Here is a 19830-nt window from a genome sequence, read left to right on the forward strand (position 1 = left end):
CAAAGGGGAACCAGAGGCGAGTGGGGTTAGCTTCCCAGGGAAAGCTCATGACCACTAGTATCGCAACTGTGGTACAGTTTACTGTGGTGCAAACCTTCCAGCATGAGGAGTTTAATTCAGTGTTCCATCAAAATGGAATGATCTTAAAATTCCTTCTCCAAAGGCAACACGTGCCTACTAGCTGAGACTTATTTTTTAAGATTTGGATTATGTACTCTCTGTGTATGTTTCTTTTGCAGTTTTTGTAGTTTTATCCATTCTTATCAGGGTCTGAAAATTTACTTAATGGTTTTCCAGGCAATGATTTTGATATTTTAATGTATTTTAACGTGTTATAATGTTGTGTTTCCATTGCTTGGAGGAAATACAAAAAGCAGATGTGAGCCCGAGAGTGGTTTGTTGTTCTTGATGTGCTGTTGTTATACCTTCTTTATTTTAAAAAGATCAGACTATGCTAAATGTGACACCATAACAGGCTGCTTTGCTCTCTCTACCTCATTTTATTTATAAGGAATCTACAGAAAGAAAGCATTTTACTGATTTATATACTTTCAAAAACTCGAACTGTTCACCCACAGAGATCAGAAATGGTTTCAACTTGGGTGATAATTTCTCCTTTCTGTGGGAGCTGAATACTACCTGGTTATGTTTAACTGTTTTCCTGCCATATCGGCAGGGTAATTATTAAATGTTCTGAAAATTTAATAATTAATTTGATGTAAATATTTTCCTGCCTTATCATAAATTGGTTGAATGTCTTCAGATTGTTTAAATTGTACCTAAGGGCACCAAGGTTTGGTGTTTGTCCTAGGTTTGTTTGTCCTAGGTGGCCCTAAGCATATAAACTCAATTCCTTTGCTAATTCTTCCCCAAAGAGCAGGCACTGTATCAGTTTTAGTGTGAAGTCATGATTTTTGGGTGAAATCTTTGTGTACCATGCTGACTTTCCCTCCTGCTGTTTCAGCTCCTTATGAAGCTCGACAGCCCCTTGTCCAGCCTGAGGGAGCCTCATCGGGGGGCCCAGGAGCCAAGCCCCCTCGGCATCAGGCTTCCCTTATCCGGGTAAGTGATTTTGTGGGGTTATGCCACTGGGAGACTTTGGGGACATGGCTTTTTGATGGGCCCCCCCCTTTTTTTTTTTTTGCAAAGAAGAAATAAAACTGCCCCTCATGCAAATATTGTATTTCTTGTTCTATCACTTGTATATTTTCCTAAATCTTTTCTACTGTGTTTGTTTCTACTCCTTCTCAGTATCTGTAGACTAATCCATGCTAGTTCTTGGTCTTTGGTTTGTCTAAAATGCCCTTCCACCTTCATCTGCTTAATCACTAGGCACCTCCTTCAGGAGAGCTTTACTTTTTCCAAAACAACCTCTTATCTCTGCCTTATTCTTTTTTTTTTTTACCTTTAATTTTTTGTTTATTGCAGTAACATTGGTTTATAGCATTGTATAAGTTTCAGGTGTACATCATTATACTTCTATTTCTGCATAGATTACATCATGTTCACCACCCAAATACTAATTACAACCCATCACCACACACATGTGCCGAATTATCCCTTTCGCCCTCCTCCCTCCCCCCTTCCCCTCTGGTAACCACCAATCCAATCTCTGTCTCTATGTGTTTGTTTATTGTTGTTATTATCTACTACTTGATGAAGGAAATCATACGGTATTTGACCTTCTTCCTCTGACTTATTTCACTTTGCATAATACCCTCAGTGTCCATCCATGTTGTCACAAATGGCTAGATTGTTACTCATTCAGTGCATAGTTAGCTGTTGCCCATTTGTTTTGTGCCTCCAATTATGTTGCAAGCTTTTGGAAGGCAGAGGTAGTTCTGTATTCTCTCTCAGTGCCTAATCCAATGCTGTTTGGGGAACAGTTATTTTACAAGTGACAGCAACTACTGTTTCCTATATGTAATAGATACAAAAGAAATATTATGGCAGAAGCACAAGTGATATCTCAGTTTCTCCTGGCTATACTACAGCTTAGAAAATGTCAGCTTCCCTTTCTCCAGTGTTTTCCTTTGGATAAAGAGGTCTTATTTTTTCTGTGTCTGCAACTGTTATCTTGTGTAGTATCTCTGAGTCCTGTGCTGAGGAAGTCATCCTCTCAAAAAAGGTTGTGCTTATGTGTGTGTGTGTGTATGTGTGTGTGTGCAGGTATGTCTGCATAAGAGAAATTATGAAAACAGTACTGTTTGACCCTAAGACAAGAGGAAGTAGCATGGTTTGTATAACATTTCAGTTGTCCAACTTAGAAAGAAGGATCATTTGTGTGCAGGCAGTTCTACTCCAAATAGAAGGGTGGTATCAGATACTCCCATAAAGAAGTGGCTGGTAGTCTCAAACAGAATAAACAAAGGCTAAACAAGATCGTGGTATTCACGGAATACCCTCTGGGAATGGGGCTCTGTATTAGATGTGGTACAGAACTTTATCTTCTAAGTTGGTACTCTTTGTACAAAGAACTTTCTTAAAGATAATAATGTAGCCATATGCTGTGTGTTTATATTTAATGCTTCCTACAATCATAGGATCTAGTACTGTTTTATCTCTTAGTACAGATGAGCTAACTGTGGCTGAGAGAGGTCAAGTAATGGGTCTAAGGTTTCATTTGTAACTAGTAAGTGGCAGAACCATCATTTGAACCCAGGCCTGCCCAATGTCAAAACCTGCACTTTAGGGGCCAGCCCCATGGCATAGCGGTTAAGTGTGTGTGCTCCGCTGCTGCCGGCCGGGGTTCGGATCCCGGGCGCACACTGATGCACTGCTTGTCAGGCCATGCTGTGGCGGCGTCCCATATAAAGTGGAGGAAGATGGGCACGGATGCGAGCCCAGGGCCAATCTTCCTCAGCAAAAAAAAAAAAAAGAAGGATTGGCATGGATGTTAGCTCAGGGCTGAGCTTCCTCACACACACACACACACACACAAAAAAAAAAACCCTGTACTTTAAAATATTTTGCTATATATTAGAGTCCTATAGTATAAGGAGGCTAGGTTCTAGAGTTGCTGCATAAACAAACATTGAGTGTAGTAAAAAATATTCCTGAAAATCCTTTCTTGGTACCACATTGGAGAGACAAGATGCCATTCTCTCCTAGGTCCAGTAGAGTTCAGTTTTATCCCCAAGTTGAATCAGACAGCTGTTTCTTCAGCTGAGCCCCAGATGTGGTAGTTGGCTGTGTTTAAAGGTCCTGTGATACAAAAGTATGTGTCTTTAAACACAAGAATTACATCCACTGTGGAGTGAGGGTTACATTAGGAAAGGTATCAGAGGGACTGGGATTCATTTAAAAAATCTCGAGGGTGTGGCTGTGCATGTTTCTGAGGAGTGTATTCTAGTAATGTGGAGACCAAATCCTGAATGGTTAGAATGATGGTCCAACAAGCAGCAAATCATGAACTTTACAGTGGTCAGACGGGGTTCACTGGACCCTTTCTACTTGTCTGCCTGGATGGGATCGCCATGGATTCTTCCTTGAATTGGTGTCCTGTAATTTCTCTTCTAATCTCTAGGTCCATTTTTCTGCTGATAAACATGCTTCTTGTGCACATCACTCAACTAATATTTACTAAACATCTGTTAAGTGCCAGGTACTGTATTGAGAATACAAAAATACAAAAATGTAGCACTCCCATTCCTTGCCCTCATGGAGCTTATAAGCTGTTGGAGGAGATGCCATTAATCAAATCATCACAAAGTAAATATATAATTATGATATGTGAGGTGAATAGAAATTTCGCTGTACTTTGAGGATGAAAAATTAGGAGGCAGTGTTATGACCTGCCCTTGGCAGGCGGGGGGTCATCGAGGAAGGCTTCTAGCGGGGAATAAATTTGAGTTGAAACGAGAAGGATTCATAGGTGTTAACCAGGTTAGGGGGTGGGATTGGGGGGAGCAGGCAAGAAGATAGAGGGAACTTCACATACAAAGACATGTTCTATGTGCTTAGCATTTTATACACTTCATCTCTTTCCATGCTCACAGCTGTCTTACAAGGTAATTCCTGTTGTTATCCCATTCTTCAGATGACAAAACCTGAGGTTTAAAGACTGTTTAGTTTGCTCAAGGTCACAGGTCGGAAGTGGTAGGGCTGGAGTTCAAACACTGAACACAATTCCTTCATCTCTGGCTCAGGAACTCGATGGATGGTGATGTCATCTGTTAAGCTAAGAAGCCCTGGATGAAAAATTGGTGTTGGGAGTATTGGGGAAAGATCCTGAGTTCATTGTTGGATGTTGGGATTTGAGCTTTTGAGATAGCCAAGAGGAGGTGTCAAAGAGATGGTAGGATATATGGGTCTGGAGCTTTGGGGAGAGCCAGGGCTAGACATAAGTATTTGGCAGCGATTGGCCATTAGAAGGACTTAATGGTATAGTGCAGAAAAAAACCAGACAGGTTCTCGCCCAGGTCCAGCCAAACTCTGTGTGACCTTGGGCAAGTTCCTTCTCTTTTCTGTAACCTGAATGACTTGGAATGGATTTAACAGTTCATTGTAATAATCTGCAACAGTCTGATTCCCTTAATGTTTGTTTGGCATCAGTGAAGGTCCCCCCCTCCTGTTTGGAGCATTGCCTTCTGTTTAAGCTGAGAGCAAGGGGCCTTTCTTGGGACAGCAGTCTGTGGTTTTCATGGCTGATGTGTTTTTCTTTCTTCAGTTCTTAGGTTTCCTTCTTATGCCTGTCAGCATGGTTTGGCTGGACTCCACGTCCCAGAAGGCAAAATGCCAACCTGAATTAGTCATGTAGATGAGGGGATTTGAAGTGAAGGTTCTTGGTGATGTGGATTGGGCATGGTGCTAGGTTAGGCCAGGTGACTAATTCCCCTCGCTTTGCAGTGTTAATGTGCTGGTGGCAACCTTGCTGTCTTCTAGCTTTCTCCGTGGCCTTGTGTTCAAGTCCCTGCCTGCCTGATTGGAGGGGGGGATGGCCTCTAGGTACTGGCGGAGGCTTTTAGGGACCTGAGCCCGTGCTGTTGTAGCTCACGGGCTTGGCATTTTAGAGGTGCTTATGCCAAATTCAGCGCTCAAACATCAGAATGAATAGTCTTTTTGCTTAATATTTTAGGAATTTTAATTTTTTTGTTCAGACATTGGATGTTTTTCCCCTTGAAATTTCAGATACTGAGCATATCCTATGTTGGTGGGTGGTTGACAGTGGTTTGTAAAGAAATGATAAGTCTTCTTTCTTACTTCATCTGTTATGTGTTTATAGGTCATTTTGTTGTTTACTTTTCACAAGTTATCCTAGCCATGTAGACTGTCTAGTCATTTGCAGTTTTGCTGGTGTAGGATTTAGAACTGCCCCTTCTGCTCCCATTATACTCCACTGCCTCTGTTTTTGCCATGGTTGCCAGAAACTACCTTGTGTTAAGTCCTTGTCTCGTTGACCTCTTGGCAGCTTTTCACACTGATCACCTTGAAATGCTCTCATCATTTGGTGTCCATGATGCCATCCTCTCCTGATTTTCCTCCTGCTTCTATGACTACCTCTTCCTAATCTTCTTTTTCAATTCTCTTTTCTCCACCTACCCCTTCCATGTTGGTGGTCCCTAGGTCCAATTCTCACTCTGTTACTCTTTAGCTACATGGAGGCTGATGACCACATATCTCCATCTGCTAGACATCTTCACTCAAATGTCCCACTGTCATTTTAAACATGTCTTTCCCACAAAACCAGCTTTCACCCTTCCATTCCTGGCTCCATCCACCCATCAGCACAGGCCGGAATGCTGGTCACAGTCTTTGACTCCTCTCCTACCCCTTCTGCCCATTCACTTACCAAGTCCTGGCCATTTCATTTTCTAAATACCTCTCTTACCTGTCCATTCCTCTGCACTTCCTCGGTTCAGGCCATCCTCTGTCACCAAATCAGTTATATTAGCCTAACTCTTTCTTCTTGCTTCTACTCTTTCCCTCTTTAAATCTATTATCCTCATTGGAGACAAAAACAGTCTTCAAAACACAAATCTGATCCTTCTACTCCCTTGATTGAAACTGGTCACTCTCTGTCCCCTACTCTCAGCATATCATCTGTGTTCCTGAACCTGGCTCTGGGGGCCCTGGTGTTTGGACCCTGCTTACTTACCTCTTCAGCTGCAATAGCTCACTTCTTCTCTCCCTCCATACTCTGGCCACGCAGAGCTACTGGTCGTTTCCCAGGAGGTCACTGTTCTCTATGTGGGAACCTTACTCTTCATCCTCACTTTTGCCTTCTTTGTTTTATCTTTTGTCTCAATTCATCTATGCTTGTTTTCCAGTGATAACATGAAGTGTGAGAATTTTCTAATATTTCTTGTATATGTGAGATTTCCATTTTTTCATTCTTAAAAAATGGTTTGGGGGCCGGCCTGGTGGTACGGTGGTTAAGTGCACGCACCCTACTTCGGCGGCCCGGGGTTCACAGGTTCGGATCCCGGGGGTTCACCGACGCACCACTTGTCAAGCCATGCTGTGGCGGTATCCCGTATAAAGTAGAGGAAGATGGGCACGGATGTTAGCCCAGGGCCAATCTTCCTCAGCAAAAGAGAGGAGGATTGGCATGTTAGCTCAGGGCTGACCTTTCTCCCAAAAATAAAAAAAAAAGGTTTGTTGCTCCTCTGCTCATTTATCTGTGAAGCTCAGCCAGGGGGATGGACGTCTGATCTTTATTGGTTTCCAGAGAAACCAGTGTTGTCTGTTTCTTTTGTATCATTCCAGGAATATTTTATGCATATATAAGGAAATATAGGTATTCTTATGTATCTAATATATGCAGTATATTTTTATCTGACTTTAGGGAGACAGTTTTGGCAAATGAAATATCCTTCCAGCCAGATCTCTCCGGAAAAGATTAGCTTTTATTTTAAACCAAAACACACTCACTTTTTAAACCCTAAACATACATGCTGTGATGTTTTCTTCTCTTCCTGGAGGGATGGACTTACAGTCTTTGGGGTAAATTCTCAGTACTCACTACCCTTCTTACTTCAAAGACAAAATAATGACAAACAGAATTTAGAGAACTTGATCATCCTGTCATTCTGCTGGGGTTTGGGCTATGTTTTTGCTGGAAGATTTCTAATGAACAGGTACGGGAGGGGTTGTTGGACATTGCTAGCCAGTCACCATATTAATCTAAAGTCTGTAACTTGGGAAACATATATTTAACTTAGTCGTCTCCTTTTTTCCCTCATTCTTGCTCAATCTCAGTTTCTTGCCATGCCTCCCCCCCCCCCCAACCTCACTCTGGGCTTAACTGTAGGTACTTAGGGCCAGAAGCAGATTCTCTCTGCTTCTTGGGTCCTTTGAGAATGGTTCTAAATAGCAAAAACATGTATGTAAAGGATGGTGAAAGAAATGAATACCCTGAGGCTCTGTTGAAGTGGTGTTGCCATAAGTCCAGAGAGAACTGATAATCACCACAAGTAAATGGTTCATTCTAAGATTTTTGGTGAGAACAGGAAGAAATAGTCTTTCTGTTGTCAGGGAGGTTGACACTGCGCTGAGAGAACTTTTTATGGTGTGAAAGATATTTTATGGGTAGCCTGGACCAGGATGCTGGGAGGATAAGGAGAGTAGAGAGTAGAGATTGTGGCTGAAAGACTGGGGTGGGATTGAGTGAGGTGGCTTAGAATTGAGTCATGAGCAAGTGGGTGCTCTGAGTTTGGAGAAGAAGGAAGCAGGTAAACAAGTGGGGCACACTATGTACTGTCTCAGCCACTGTGGTTCTCTTACCTAATACTTAGCCTAAGGAAATGACCCACAAGGCAGATGGGGCCCATGGGGGCTCTTTGAGGGTCCAGGAATTCTCTATCAAAGCATCCTTTGGCCTGTGTATGGGTTGTTTATTTTTTTCAGTAGGGCCTCAGGCATTTTTTTCCTTCCTTATTTTGGAATCTTTCCCCTCTCCCCTTTTCTGAGAGCTCTGATGTTGCCCCCTGTAAGTGCCCCACTGTCTACGTCAGCATAATGCCACTTCCACACATAGTTCTTACCCTTTCCTCTACTCTTCATATTGCAGTCAAACCCAGAGGCAACTTACATGACCTATTTTTTTTGTATTGGTCTAGGAATATTTTATGCATATACAAGTGAATGTAGGTTATTATTTTTTTTTGAGGAAGATTGGCCCTGTGCTAACATCTGTTACCAATCTTCCTCTTCTTTTTTCTCCCCAAAGCCCCAGTACATAGTTGTGTATCATAGTAGTAGAGTTGTAGCTCTTCTATGTGGGACGCCGCCTCAGCATGGCTTGATGAGCAGTGAGTAGGTCTACGCCCAGGATCCCAACTGGCGAACCCCGGGCCGCCGAAGTGGAATGCGCGAATTTAACCGCTATGCCACCAGGCTGGCCCCAAGTTCCACCTTTTTACACATGGGGTAGCATACTGTATATCTGTTATGCACTTTGCAGTTTTTACTTACAAAAACTTTAATAACATTCTTTAGCTGTACATAAAGTACTTCCTTATCTTTTTGTTTTTTCAAATGCATAGTATTTCATTGTGTGCATCTTCCATAAATCATTTAACCAACCTCTTCTGATAAACAGCTAGAACTTGCAATCACAGCATTGTTTGCATATGTGTAGGATCATTTCCTAGAAATGGAATAATTGGGTGAAATGTCTGCACATTTTTAATTTTGGATAGATTTTCAAATTGGAGACTGTACCAATTTACACACCAACGACGTATGAAAATGTTTATTTTCCCATACCCATGCAAAAACAATGTACTAAAAAATGATGGATCTTTACCAACATGATAGATGAAAAATGATATCTCACTGTAGTTTTAATTAGCATTTTTCTTTATTAGTGAAGTGGAATATCTTAAGTTTATGAGTCATCTGTATCTCCTTTTCTGTAAATTGCTTCTTTATATCCTATGCCCTTTTTGCTTTTGGGTTGTCAATGTTTCCTTATTGATTTGTCATTCCTACCAGTCTGAAACCAGAAGCTGGTGTCTCTTTTCCTTTGGACAAGTGAGAGGCTGCAGCATATGTGGAAAACTGCTCCTTGTGTGGTCTAGAGGAGGTCCTGGGCACCTGAGGCCCTTGATGGAGGTTAGGGACCCCAGCTTCTTTTTGGTTCTGGAGCACTCCAAGCCCGCTGGCAATGAGGATTTCTTGTTTATTTCTTCATGGCAGTAAAGTTGAATTACTTAGTTTATGGGTAGAGATTACGGCTAGGAAAATCTGTTGTTAGGGATGGTAAATGTCAACACACTGTGTGTGTGTGTGTGTGTGTGTGTGTGTGTGTTGACCTCTCAGCATTGCTTAGACAACTATGTTCTCTTCCTCTGACAAACAGAAGGGAGAGAGGGAGGAGGAAGAAAAGGGAGGGAGAAGAGAGTATATGTGTGTTTGCCTTTGTGTGTAACAGGAAGAACTGGTTTGATAAATTTTATGGGAATGCATGCAGCTTGTTCTGGACTTGACATCTTGTTTTACCAGATACTTTCCCCATTTGATTTCAGACCCTCGCTGGAGTTTGACTGTCTCCTAGGGGGTAAAAGGGGAACGTGTTCGCAGTGTGTTCTCCTCCACCGAGTCTGCCTAGAACCCGCAGACATCTGAATGGTCACTATTACCACAAAGACCTCCTATTTTTCATAGCATCAAGCTTCCTTCCTACTTATTTCCTTCACCTACTTATAATGTTTTTCAGAATTTCTAGTCCTTATTTTTGAAACATTTTATTTCAGTTGATACTGAAATTTCCTTCTTTTCTCGGCTTAAATCTGTTTTAGCTGTCTCTTATTGTATTCCTCAGGTGCTTACCATGTACCCACACTTCTTAACAATTAAAGTAATGGTAATTGCTTGGTTTCTTTGCTAGGGGGTACTTCTACATGAAAGGCAAAAATGTTTTGTGTTATGAGAATAGTAAAAAGATACTGAATCATTGAAAGAAACGTGACTTCAGGATATAAGAAGAGGGTACCTGGGATAGAAATTTAAGGATGTTTATGGGAAAAAGACATTGATTCAGTAAATATTAGGACTGATTGGGGTGCTGTCTTAAGGCCTTGCAGAATCTGTGCTTAGAGACAGTGGGGTGAGGGGGTGGGTAAAAATGGTAGACTGGAACATAGTAGAATTTTAGTATCCATGTAGTGGTCTTACCACAGGTCAGTTAGACTACTGATGAAAGCAATTGAGCACTTTTTTTTTCCCTTTGGTGAGGAAGATTGTCGCTGAGCTAACATCTGTGCCAGTCTTCCTCTATTTTGTATGTGGGACGCCGCCACAGCATGGCTTGAGGAGCAGTGTGTAGGTCCATGCCTGGGATCCAAACCTGCAAACCCCAGGCCGCTGAAGCGGAGTGTGTGAACTTAACCACCACGCCACCGGGCCAGCCCTGAAATGAACACATTTTATTTGTGGGGTGAGTGTTGCTTTTCCCCACCAGGTATGGGCATTGCATTAAAGCTTATGGTGGCCAGAACTTTCCTGGTAATAGCTAGGGCCCAAACTGATTTGGTAGACAGGAGCATCTCTGATTTAGCCTCTCAGTTGTAGCCAGAAATACCCCATTGAACTCCTGGTCCCAGACAGTACTTTTTAAAGCTAGAAAGGAGCGTGGCATTTGTTTCCAGCTTATTCCCCAGGACCCTTTGGTCTCAGTTAGTTAATATATACTAGACTGTGAATATGGAAGCCTCCTTGACAAGAGTACCATTTCAGCCCCTAGGCCCATCAGTATTGCCCCTGATCTCAGGTGAGTTATGCCCCCAGCTGCCTATCCCAACAAGAGTCACTACCAACTGACTGCTTATTTTCTTCTGTTGCTGTGCTGGCCCCTTAGCTTGTATGTGTCCTTTCAGTCCTCCCAACAGTCTTGCAGGGTAGACTACATGCAAGATTACGTCCTCTACTCATTCATTCAGAAATGCTTACTAAGTGGCTTATATGGGTCAGCCACCATGCCAGGAGTACCCTGAGGACTACAAACATGGTCCCTGCTGTGAGGGAACTTGCAGTCAAGTTGGGAGATGGATGAGCATCAAATGATCCCACCTCTGTATGTATAATGGAAAACTGACAGTTGCCCTAAAGGCAAGGGAGTACTTTGTTAGCATCTAACAGAGAAATCCGACCTAGGGCTAGAAAGTGAGGGAAGGCTTCGCCAAAGAAGTAATGCTTGAGCTGGGCTGTGGAGGATGACCAGGAGTTAACCAGACAAAAGAAGGATGGTGCTGGGGAGGTGAGGAGAGGAGTGTCTCCCGTAGCGGGAAGAGCCTAGACAAAGGGCATATGTTGGTCAGGGTTTTCATTGTGGACAACAGAATCTACTCTGGCTAGCTTAAGCAAATAGGGATTTACAATAGGAGTGTGGATGGCCTACTAGATCTTTGGAAGGGCTGAAGATTCAGACTCTGTTCTGAGCTTGCAAGAACAATTCCCTGAACCACACTGCAGGACTGGATGGCTAAGGGAGTGTTGCCTCTGCCACAATCAGAAAGCTACAGAATTGGGCAATGGCTGCATTACTTTCAGCTCCAGCTCCACACCATGCATGACCTAAGCCAGCAGAATGAATGCTTTGTTCCCTGCCCCTGTCACCATGTGACTCAGTTCTGAATCAGTCTTCCATGGGTGTGTTTAGTGGAACCTAAGTCCCATCTGGAATTCTAGCAGCAAAGTTGTGTGGACAGTGTAGTTTTTACCTAGCCACCCTCTGCAGTGCAGGGAGTTATGCCAAGACGGGGTGGAGTAGGTGTTGAGTGAGCTGATCCACCATGTATAGCATGCAGAGGAGACACAGTCGAAGAACTGAAAGCAGGCCAGTGTGGCTAGAGCCTGAAGTGGGAGGGACATGATGCTGCAGAGGTAGGCAGAGCCCTGTGGGCTGTGTCCCCGCCTTTTAGGTGGCAAACTGATGGCTCAGAACTTAAGTAACTGGCCCAGTTCTCATGGTGAGTAAGTGATCATCCCAGATTTGAACTCAAGTCTGTCTCCCTCCAGAATCTGCATTCTGTTTGCACCTCCAATCTGTAGCCTCGTTCTCTAAAGCATTCCTTGAATTCAGCCCAAGTTCTTGGCACATGTGTTTCCCATCTGACCTCAGGCTGCCTTGAGTGTTAAGGGGAGGACATAGTGGAGAAGAGACAAGCAGCCTTGACCTAACAGGCAAGGATGGGGCTGGGAATGCTAGTGCAGTGGTGTCAGAAGTCTGCAGCCTCATCAAAGTCTCCTCTTACTCCTTATTTCTCACTTTTCTCTTGTTCTCTTGGCCTTCTCCTCCAAGCACAGAGCAAAATCCTGACAACTGTAAAGGAAAAATGCCCTTCTGGAGCAGCAGATCTTGGCTCCTGATGGAAGACTTGGAGACAGCAATTACTCATAAGCATTTCTTAGGTTAATCAAAATAGTGTTAATACCACATACTAAAATAACAGTGAAATGATTGAATACTTGTATTGTATGGTTATATACAGGATTCTTTCCTCATGTGAAAACATGCCAGATGCTTATAGGCAAAAATTATTTGAGAAATAAAAGGATGCTCTGTATAATTTAATAGTTCACTGACCAACTAAACTAGATCATGGGGAGGGAAGTGGAAGTATAGCATATTCATATCCCAAGCTCGGATCCTCAATCTTTAAAATTGCTGCAATGATTTAGGCATTGCAGTGAGATTTTTTCTTGAGAGGAAATGGTCCATTGTTATAGGATGGATGGGTGGATAAGGGGGAGAACCATAGAGCTTTCTGATGAAGAGTATGGACTCCAGGCTCTGTTCATGTTCTGGCTCTACCGTTTTCTAGATATGTGGTCTTGGTAAGTCACTTCCCTTCCCTAATCCTTAGTTTCCTGTTCTGCAGAATGGGAATAATGGGATCTACTTTGCAGAGTTGTTGTGAAGATGAACATAGGTCAAGTGTATTAGGTGCTTACAGTGTCTGACACTTAGCATAAAAGTGACAAATATGTTTTACCTAACGTTCTCCTATGTGGTGATCGTTTTTAAAATTTAGTTTATCTTAATAAGCAGCAACTGTGTGTTGCTTATTAGACTCAGAGAGATTCCTACAGTTTGATAATCAACCTTGTAAGCTGTTGAAATTAGATCTCTAAACGAGTTTGGCAATATGTGATTAAAGGCATCTTTGTGGATTTATTTCCATGAAGAAACTGATAAAGTTAAATTGCTTTGTTAGGATTTAATTTTAACTAACTTCTCTACAGGCAAAAACAGAAGTTATTTATTGCAACTTCCTGTGACTCTATAAATATTTCAAAATAAAAAGTAAAAAAAAGGGTTTTTTTTTTTTTTTAAAGTTCTCTACCTTTATAAGTACGGGAGAGGGCCCAGCCTTTACACTGTTGGGAGACGTTGCTTGATAAGTGCATATAAAGTTCAGTTCCAGTCATTATAGGAGAGCTCAGGTTAACTTTTCTGTCTCTGGAACAGAACTGGCAGTTTGCCTGATCATTCATGTATTTGTTCACTCATTCAATGCATATTTATTGAGTGTTTCCTATGTGATAGGCACTTTTCTAGGCATACAGCAGTGATCAGGAGAGACAAAATTTCCTGCCCTTATGGACCTTATAGTGAGAGTAGAGTGGGAGACAGAATGTAAACAAGATTATAGAGTATAATATAGAATAGCTTGATGTGAAAACAAAATTGCTGAGCTCTGTCTTCTTTTTTAGCTCCATTTATTCATTCTTCATTTAACAGTTTTCCCACAATTTTACCCTAGCCGTCTTTTCTTTTTACTGTGTACATTCTTCCTGAGAATCTCCTTCAAACCCATGAAAGATACTCATATTAACCAAACATAAAAAGACAGCTGTGGGGCCGTCCCGGTGGCATAACGGTTTAAGTTCATGCACTCCACTTTGGCGGCCTGGTGTTCGCGGGTTTGGATCCTGGGCGTGGACCGATGCACTGCTTATCAGCCCATGCTGTGGCGGCGTCCCATATAAAGTAGAGGAAGATGGGCATGAACGTTAGCCCAGGGCCGGTCTTCCTCAGCAAAAAGAGGAGGATTGGCAATGGATGTTAGCTAGGGCTAATCTTCCTCACACACACACACACACACACACACACACACACAAAAGACGTCTGTAAAGATGTATCAGCATGCTGTCCCTGTAGATAGTCTGCAATTGACAATCAATTATAAAGTTGTTTGGGCTCAGAATCATCTTATGTCATTATGTGGTCAAATTACAAAGCTAAGATAACCTCATGCTTCTCTCTGCGGTGCAGGGATTGCTGTGCTGTTAGGACTGGGCAGGTCTGCTTTTCCTTTGGGCCTGGATTGAAGGATAGATTAGTTAGGGTCACAGCTGCTATAACAAATATGCCCTACAGTTTGATGACTTACCACAATAGGTATATTTCTCACTCATCTAACAGGTTGGCAGGTGGCTTTCCTCCACATGGTGATTCAGGCACCAGGGCTCCTTCTCTCCTGGGGCTGTATCATCCTCCATTCAGTGGACCAATGAGGATGAACATAGAAGAGTGCCGCAGGATGCTAACCCTGCCTGGAAGTGGTGCCGATCACTTGTGCTCACATTGCATTGGCTAGAACTCAGTCACATGGCTGCACCTAACTGCAAGGGGGGGGGCTGGTAAATGTCATTCCTGGGTAGGCAGTCATTCAGTGACACCTCTACACCAGTCATGGTGGGGTGTGAAGGATCGGAGGACAGCCACCGTAATCCCACGTATAAGCACGGCTATCATTTGCTTCTATGACTCTTCTTTTTTCTTGGCCCCATGACTGATCAATCCTCTTGGTCTTTCTTTAGGCAGATTAATATTCACTTGGGCTATAGTCTAGTCTCACCAGCTTGTTAGCCATTCTTTCTCTTTAGGGTGGAGTCTTCTCATATCTTTGCTCGTGAGAGCATGTATTGATCAGTGGTTGCAGTATATGGCAGTCTTATTTCCTAAACATTGTTGGCAGGGGAGGTGTTCTCACACATTCACTGTGGGCTTGGTATGAGTTTTTGCTACTCCAGATGGTTTGTTTACTGATGTAACAAAAGGACATTGTTATAAGATCATTGCCCCCTCAGGTGAAATGGCTGCGCTCTAAGGCAGCTTTTACAGAATGCCTCCAGCGTGCGATCATATTCTAAACAGAAATGTTCTATGGTTGAAACAATATACGTACCCTTCTTAAGTTCTCCCTGACAATGCCTCTTTGCAATTCATATTATTCAGCTATGCTTGATTTTTTTTAAGATACTTCAGGGGTATATGTCACCTTCTGGGATTTTATTAATGGTATTACTTTTTAATGAGTCTTTTGAAGTCTCTTTCATTATAAACAGTCTGTCTTCCCCAGAGATAATAACTTGCAGTGCCAAATATTTGCGTTTCACTTGAAACAAAACCAAGGGTTTGAATGTTTTAAATATAAGCAAATCTAATTCTCCTGTGTCTAGAGAAACTGTATAATGAACCATATGTATGTGGCTTAAGCAGACAGATGTGGAAGATTTCTCTCTCTCTCCTTTTGTTTTTCCTTAAAAATGCTGGCTGAGCTCAAAATTGGCACTAAGTAGCAAATATATCTGCCCAGCCAACCAAACCACTGGAGCTGGAGTTGAACTGGGGGAGGCCTCTTAGGATGCATGCAAAAGTGGAGCTTTTCCTGGTTCTAGCTTCTACTTGGAAGCTCAAGTCTCCACAACTCACGCATCCCCATTTCTTAGTGCCTTCAGTCTTTGCAATCAGACATTCTCTCTTAGGTGACTGACTTTTCAGGTCTTTGTCTGAAAAGTTGTGTCGATTGTAGTGGTTGACTTTTGGGTTCACTTGGAGGAGATGGTTCCACGCGTCTGGGTCATGCAGTGAGGTGGTCCCCTAGCTGCTGACAGAGAGGTCCTGAGCTGCCATCCCACTGCTGGAATTGGGCCTTCTTCTGGCGGTTGCCATATGGCTTTTCTTTCTCTTACTCCTCTCATAGCCCTCCCTACCTCTGGGCCACCTTGATCTCTGGCCAGGGTTGCTGATATGGCCTTAGGTGGGCTTCCTACCTTCCCCCTCCATTCTCCTCACTGAAGTAACTCAAATCTGATTATGTCATTGTCCTCTTTAATACTTACCTGTGGCTCTCTATTGTCTTGTAGTTACAGTCTATACCCCTTAACCTGGGCCTTCATGGTCTGGGCCCTGCTTTCTGTCTGAACCATCTTGAGGCAACTACACTAACATCCACTCTGCACTGGCAGCCTATTCTCTCTCTATATACCCCAACCAAGTTACTTTAAAGAGATGGCCATTTTCTCTCATTTTTTGGTGCCTTTGCAAATGCTGTTCCTTTTACTTGCCTCGCTCTACATGTTCTATAGTATTACTTCTCAAACTTGAGTGGGCTTTGAATCATCTAGAGGGCTTGTTAAACCACAGATTCTTGGGCTCCACTCCCAGACTTTATGATTCACCAGATGCAGGGTAGGGTCTGAAGTTCTGTATTTCTAACTAGTCCCAAGTTGATGCTGATGTGGGTGGTCTGGGGCCTGCACTTAGAGTAGCAAAGCTCCAGAGTACCCTATCTTACCATAGCACTTACTTCACTGTTTTGAGATTGCCTGTTTGTCTTTCTCCCTCACTGGACTCTAGGCTTTCTGAGAAAAAGAATCTGTTTGCCCATCAGTGTATCCCTAGTGACTAGTATCTGGGATATCGTTGGTGTTCAATAAGTATCTGTTGAATGAATGAATGAGTGGGTCACTGTTTATGCAGCAAAGTTCAAGTCATTTTTCTTCTTGTAGTGGTTCAGCTTTCTTTTGGAATATTTCAGCCTAACGGTATGTGGAATGTGATTTACCCCTTCCATATGCCCTTACCTGTCCCTGAAATAGTCACTGAATGGATGTGGAACTTGAGAACTCCCCATAGATATCAGAGACCGTGGGTGAACTACAGGAAGACAGACAGGGACTTCTGATAGATCTCAAACTTTAAAATATGAAATGGACTCATAGGTTTTCTTTCATTAAGCACAGCATAGTGTTTGTGCATCTCTTTCAATATAAGGCATACCCCTGAACTTACTAGAGCCCGTCAATAAGTGGACCTCACACGACTTTTAGTATCTCTGATGTGCCTGCTGGGGACTATATGTGCAATAGAGTTTATGATATGGTTCTAGTCCTCCAGGTTTAAGCCTAAGTGATGATATTCAAGAGCACCTGTAATGTTCAAATTGTGTGATACTTATCATAATTAGAATAAAGATTCATATTTTTTAAGATGCTCAAATCACTTGGTTTATTAAATCAATTAAAAACATGCATGGGGCTAGTAGAAGCCAGCTAGAACAAGCCAGTAGAAAGGCCACACTATGTACGAGTTACACAGTGTTCATATGCCATGCCCTCTCTCTTTGTTGCAAGGCCTTTTTGGTTTTAGGGAGCAGGAACTCTCCTTGCCAGCTCAAGTTTTCTTGGAAAGGAGGAGGGGTTGGGGTTCTCATGGGAATCCAAGAGATGAGAGACAAGGAGTGGCCCAAAGGTCCTGAGGAGTGGGAGTTCTTGGTTATTTGTGCTTGTTCTGTCACGAACAGGCCTTGCCCTCATTGCCTTGAGTTTGCTTTGCTGTCCACTTGTCTTTCAGCTGCCAACAGCCATCCTCACTCCCTACTTCTCTATCTCACTGGTTCTGCTTATGCTTGGTTCTGGCTCTCTCCTGACCTTTACTCTAGATCATGGCCCTGCTGTGCATCTGTTTAGGGTCTGCTTTCTCTGCTTGTTGATCTTCATATTTCTTATCCACATCCCAAGAATGAGCATCTGGCCTAAGTTGTTCTTGCTAGAGAAGAGCCTTCCATGCCAGAGCATCCCAGAAGCCAGCAACTGTATTTCCACTCCTACTGACTTGGACTTAATTGGGTGAGACCAGGCGTGAGGTGGATCTTGTGGTGCACACGTGGCTGCCAGGCCCATCTTTGTAGCAGAGCTGGGGGATGGGCAGTGCCCTCTGCAGTGGCTGTGGGCCTGGTAGGTACATTGGAAAGCCCTTTGGGGCAGTGAGACTTGAGCAATTGGTAGGATTTGAGCAGGCTGGGGTTAGAGGAAGGGTGTTCTGGGAGGAAACCAGAAATATGACCCATGAAGAGTGAGCACATGGGCAATCAGAAGCCTGCCGAGAGTGAGTGAGGAGGAGGCTGGATTGTAGGGGCCCTAAAGGCCGGGTAGAGGAGGTGGATATTTTTTTTTATCAGTCAACAGGTTATCCTGTAAGCTTTTAAGCAGAAGAATCAATCACTTTCTCCAGGTCCTTCCTGAGTCCTGCTGTCAGAATAGACTCGAGACCTACTAAGAGGCCACTGACTCTGCTCAGGAGTGAGGTAATGTGGGAGAGGAAATAGAGTGAGCAGATGGTCATGGGATTGGAGAAAGAACAAACACAGGCTGGCATTAACAACAACAGCTAGATATGGCAGCTTCAGTTTCAGGCAAGGAAGAAGTGTATTCTAGGGGAGTAGTAGCTTCCATGTCAGAACCAGGGAATGCAGCAGCCAATACCCAGCATGGGGGATTTTGCTGCCTTCATTCGAAGGGCAGCGGTGGGACAGAACTTTCTACCCCTGTCCCGCTGGCTTCGTGAACCATCTCTGCCTGCTTAATTGTTCACTCATAAACATCCGTTCTTGTCTTTCCTGCTGATGCCCAGCTTTTTAGTTTGCTTTACTCGAGCTGTTTCTATCAGTGCTGACCTGGAGAGCAGTGCTGCCGTGAACTCTACGCATTATAATCTGACCAGGAACCCAATCCAGTGCATGCTGACACCCTCTACCCTGGGTTCTGCCCCTGGAACCCAGTCAGACATCTGGGCTCATTCAGAAAATGCTGCTGGTGCATTTGAATTTGGCTCTGGAATTTGGTAGGAGTGATTTGGAAAGTCATCTTCACATCATCCATCGGGTGCTCAGACTGACTTTTCATCTCCCTTGATTTTTTAATTTATATTGTTTGTTTATTACCAGAATGCTAGGGGGTTTCTGAAAACAGTTCAGATGGATGCAACTCAATTTAAAAAAAAACCTGATATGCAAGAGCCTGAGTTTGAACAACAAAGAAAAAAAGAGGGCAGTTATTTGCTGACTGAAGGATATGGGCACAACCTTTAAGTTCTCTGAGCCTCGGTTTCCTCATCTGGGAGAAGGATAATAATACCTGCTATGTCTACCTCTCAAATGTTTTGAGATGCTCAGATGAGATAAGGGCGTGTGAAATGCTTTGTAAATTTCAAAGCACTCTATGAATTTAAGCTATTAACTAATGGATAGTGGCTTCCAGGCATTTAAAAATGATTTAATTTACATTTAGTGGAAGCTCATCTAGTACGAAAACTTCAAAGATGACATCTCAAGGTTATATCACAGCTCAAAGTTTTATAGTCTCATTTCTTCTCTGAACCTTGTCAGAGGTGAGCCGGGTGTTCCTGGGAAGAATTACTTCCTGGAATGGGGTGTGTGTATGTTGGAGTAGGGGAAAGAGGGAGGAGATGGTCTGGGATCTTTTCTAGGGATAGTGAGGAGAATGCCCTTCTAATGATTAGTTCCTTGATAGAGTGTTCAGAAGTAGGCAACTTGGTGGCTTACTAGCAGTAACACCTCTCCCTTTCTTTCCTAGTCTCCTTTTGTTGTGAAGGCTTGCCCTCCTTATGTTCAACTCTTGGTGCCATGAAGGTGGCCATTGGCAAGTAGCACCTTAGCCTTAGGGTAGATGGGAGGGATGGAACAAAGCCCTGGGCTCCTTATCCCAGAATCACCATATTTCGCTGCTTTCCCCACTGCCTAGCAGAGCTGTGTTTTCTCCTGCACTGCTTCTTTGGTTCTCTGTATCCTTAAATCC

General features: G+C 43.1%; 1 protein-coding gene across 2 annotated transcripts in view; it reads left to right on the forward strand.

The window, feature by feature from the left end:
- Positions 1-19830, forward strand: part of REPS2 (RALBP1 associated Eps domain containing 2) — a 207714-nt gene that overhangs the window by 77987 nt on the left and 109897 nt on the right. For both annotated transcript variants that reach the window (XM_058535505.1, XM_058535506.1), the window contains exon 5: positions 965-1062. In XM_058535505.1, coding sequence (XP_058391488.1) covers positions 965-1062 — 98 coding nt within the window. The remainder of the gene's footprint in view (positions 1-964; positions 1063-19830) is intronic.

The sequence above is a fragment of the Diceros bicornis genome, chromosome X (assembly GCF_020826845.1).
Source record: "Diceros bicornis minor isolate mBicDic1 chromosome X, mDicBic1.mat.cur, whole genome shotgun sequence".
Classification (NCBI taxonomy): domain Eukaryota; kingdom Metazoa; phylum Chordata; class Mammalia; order Perissodactyla; family Rhinocerotidae; genus Diceros; species Diceros bicornis.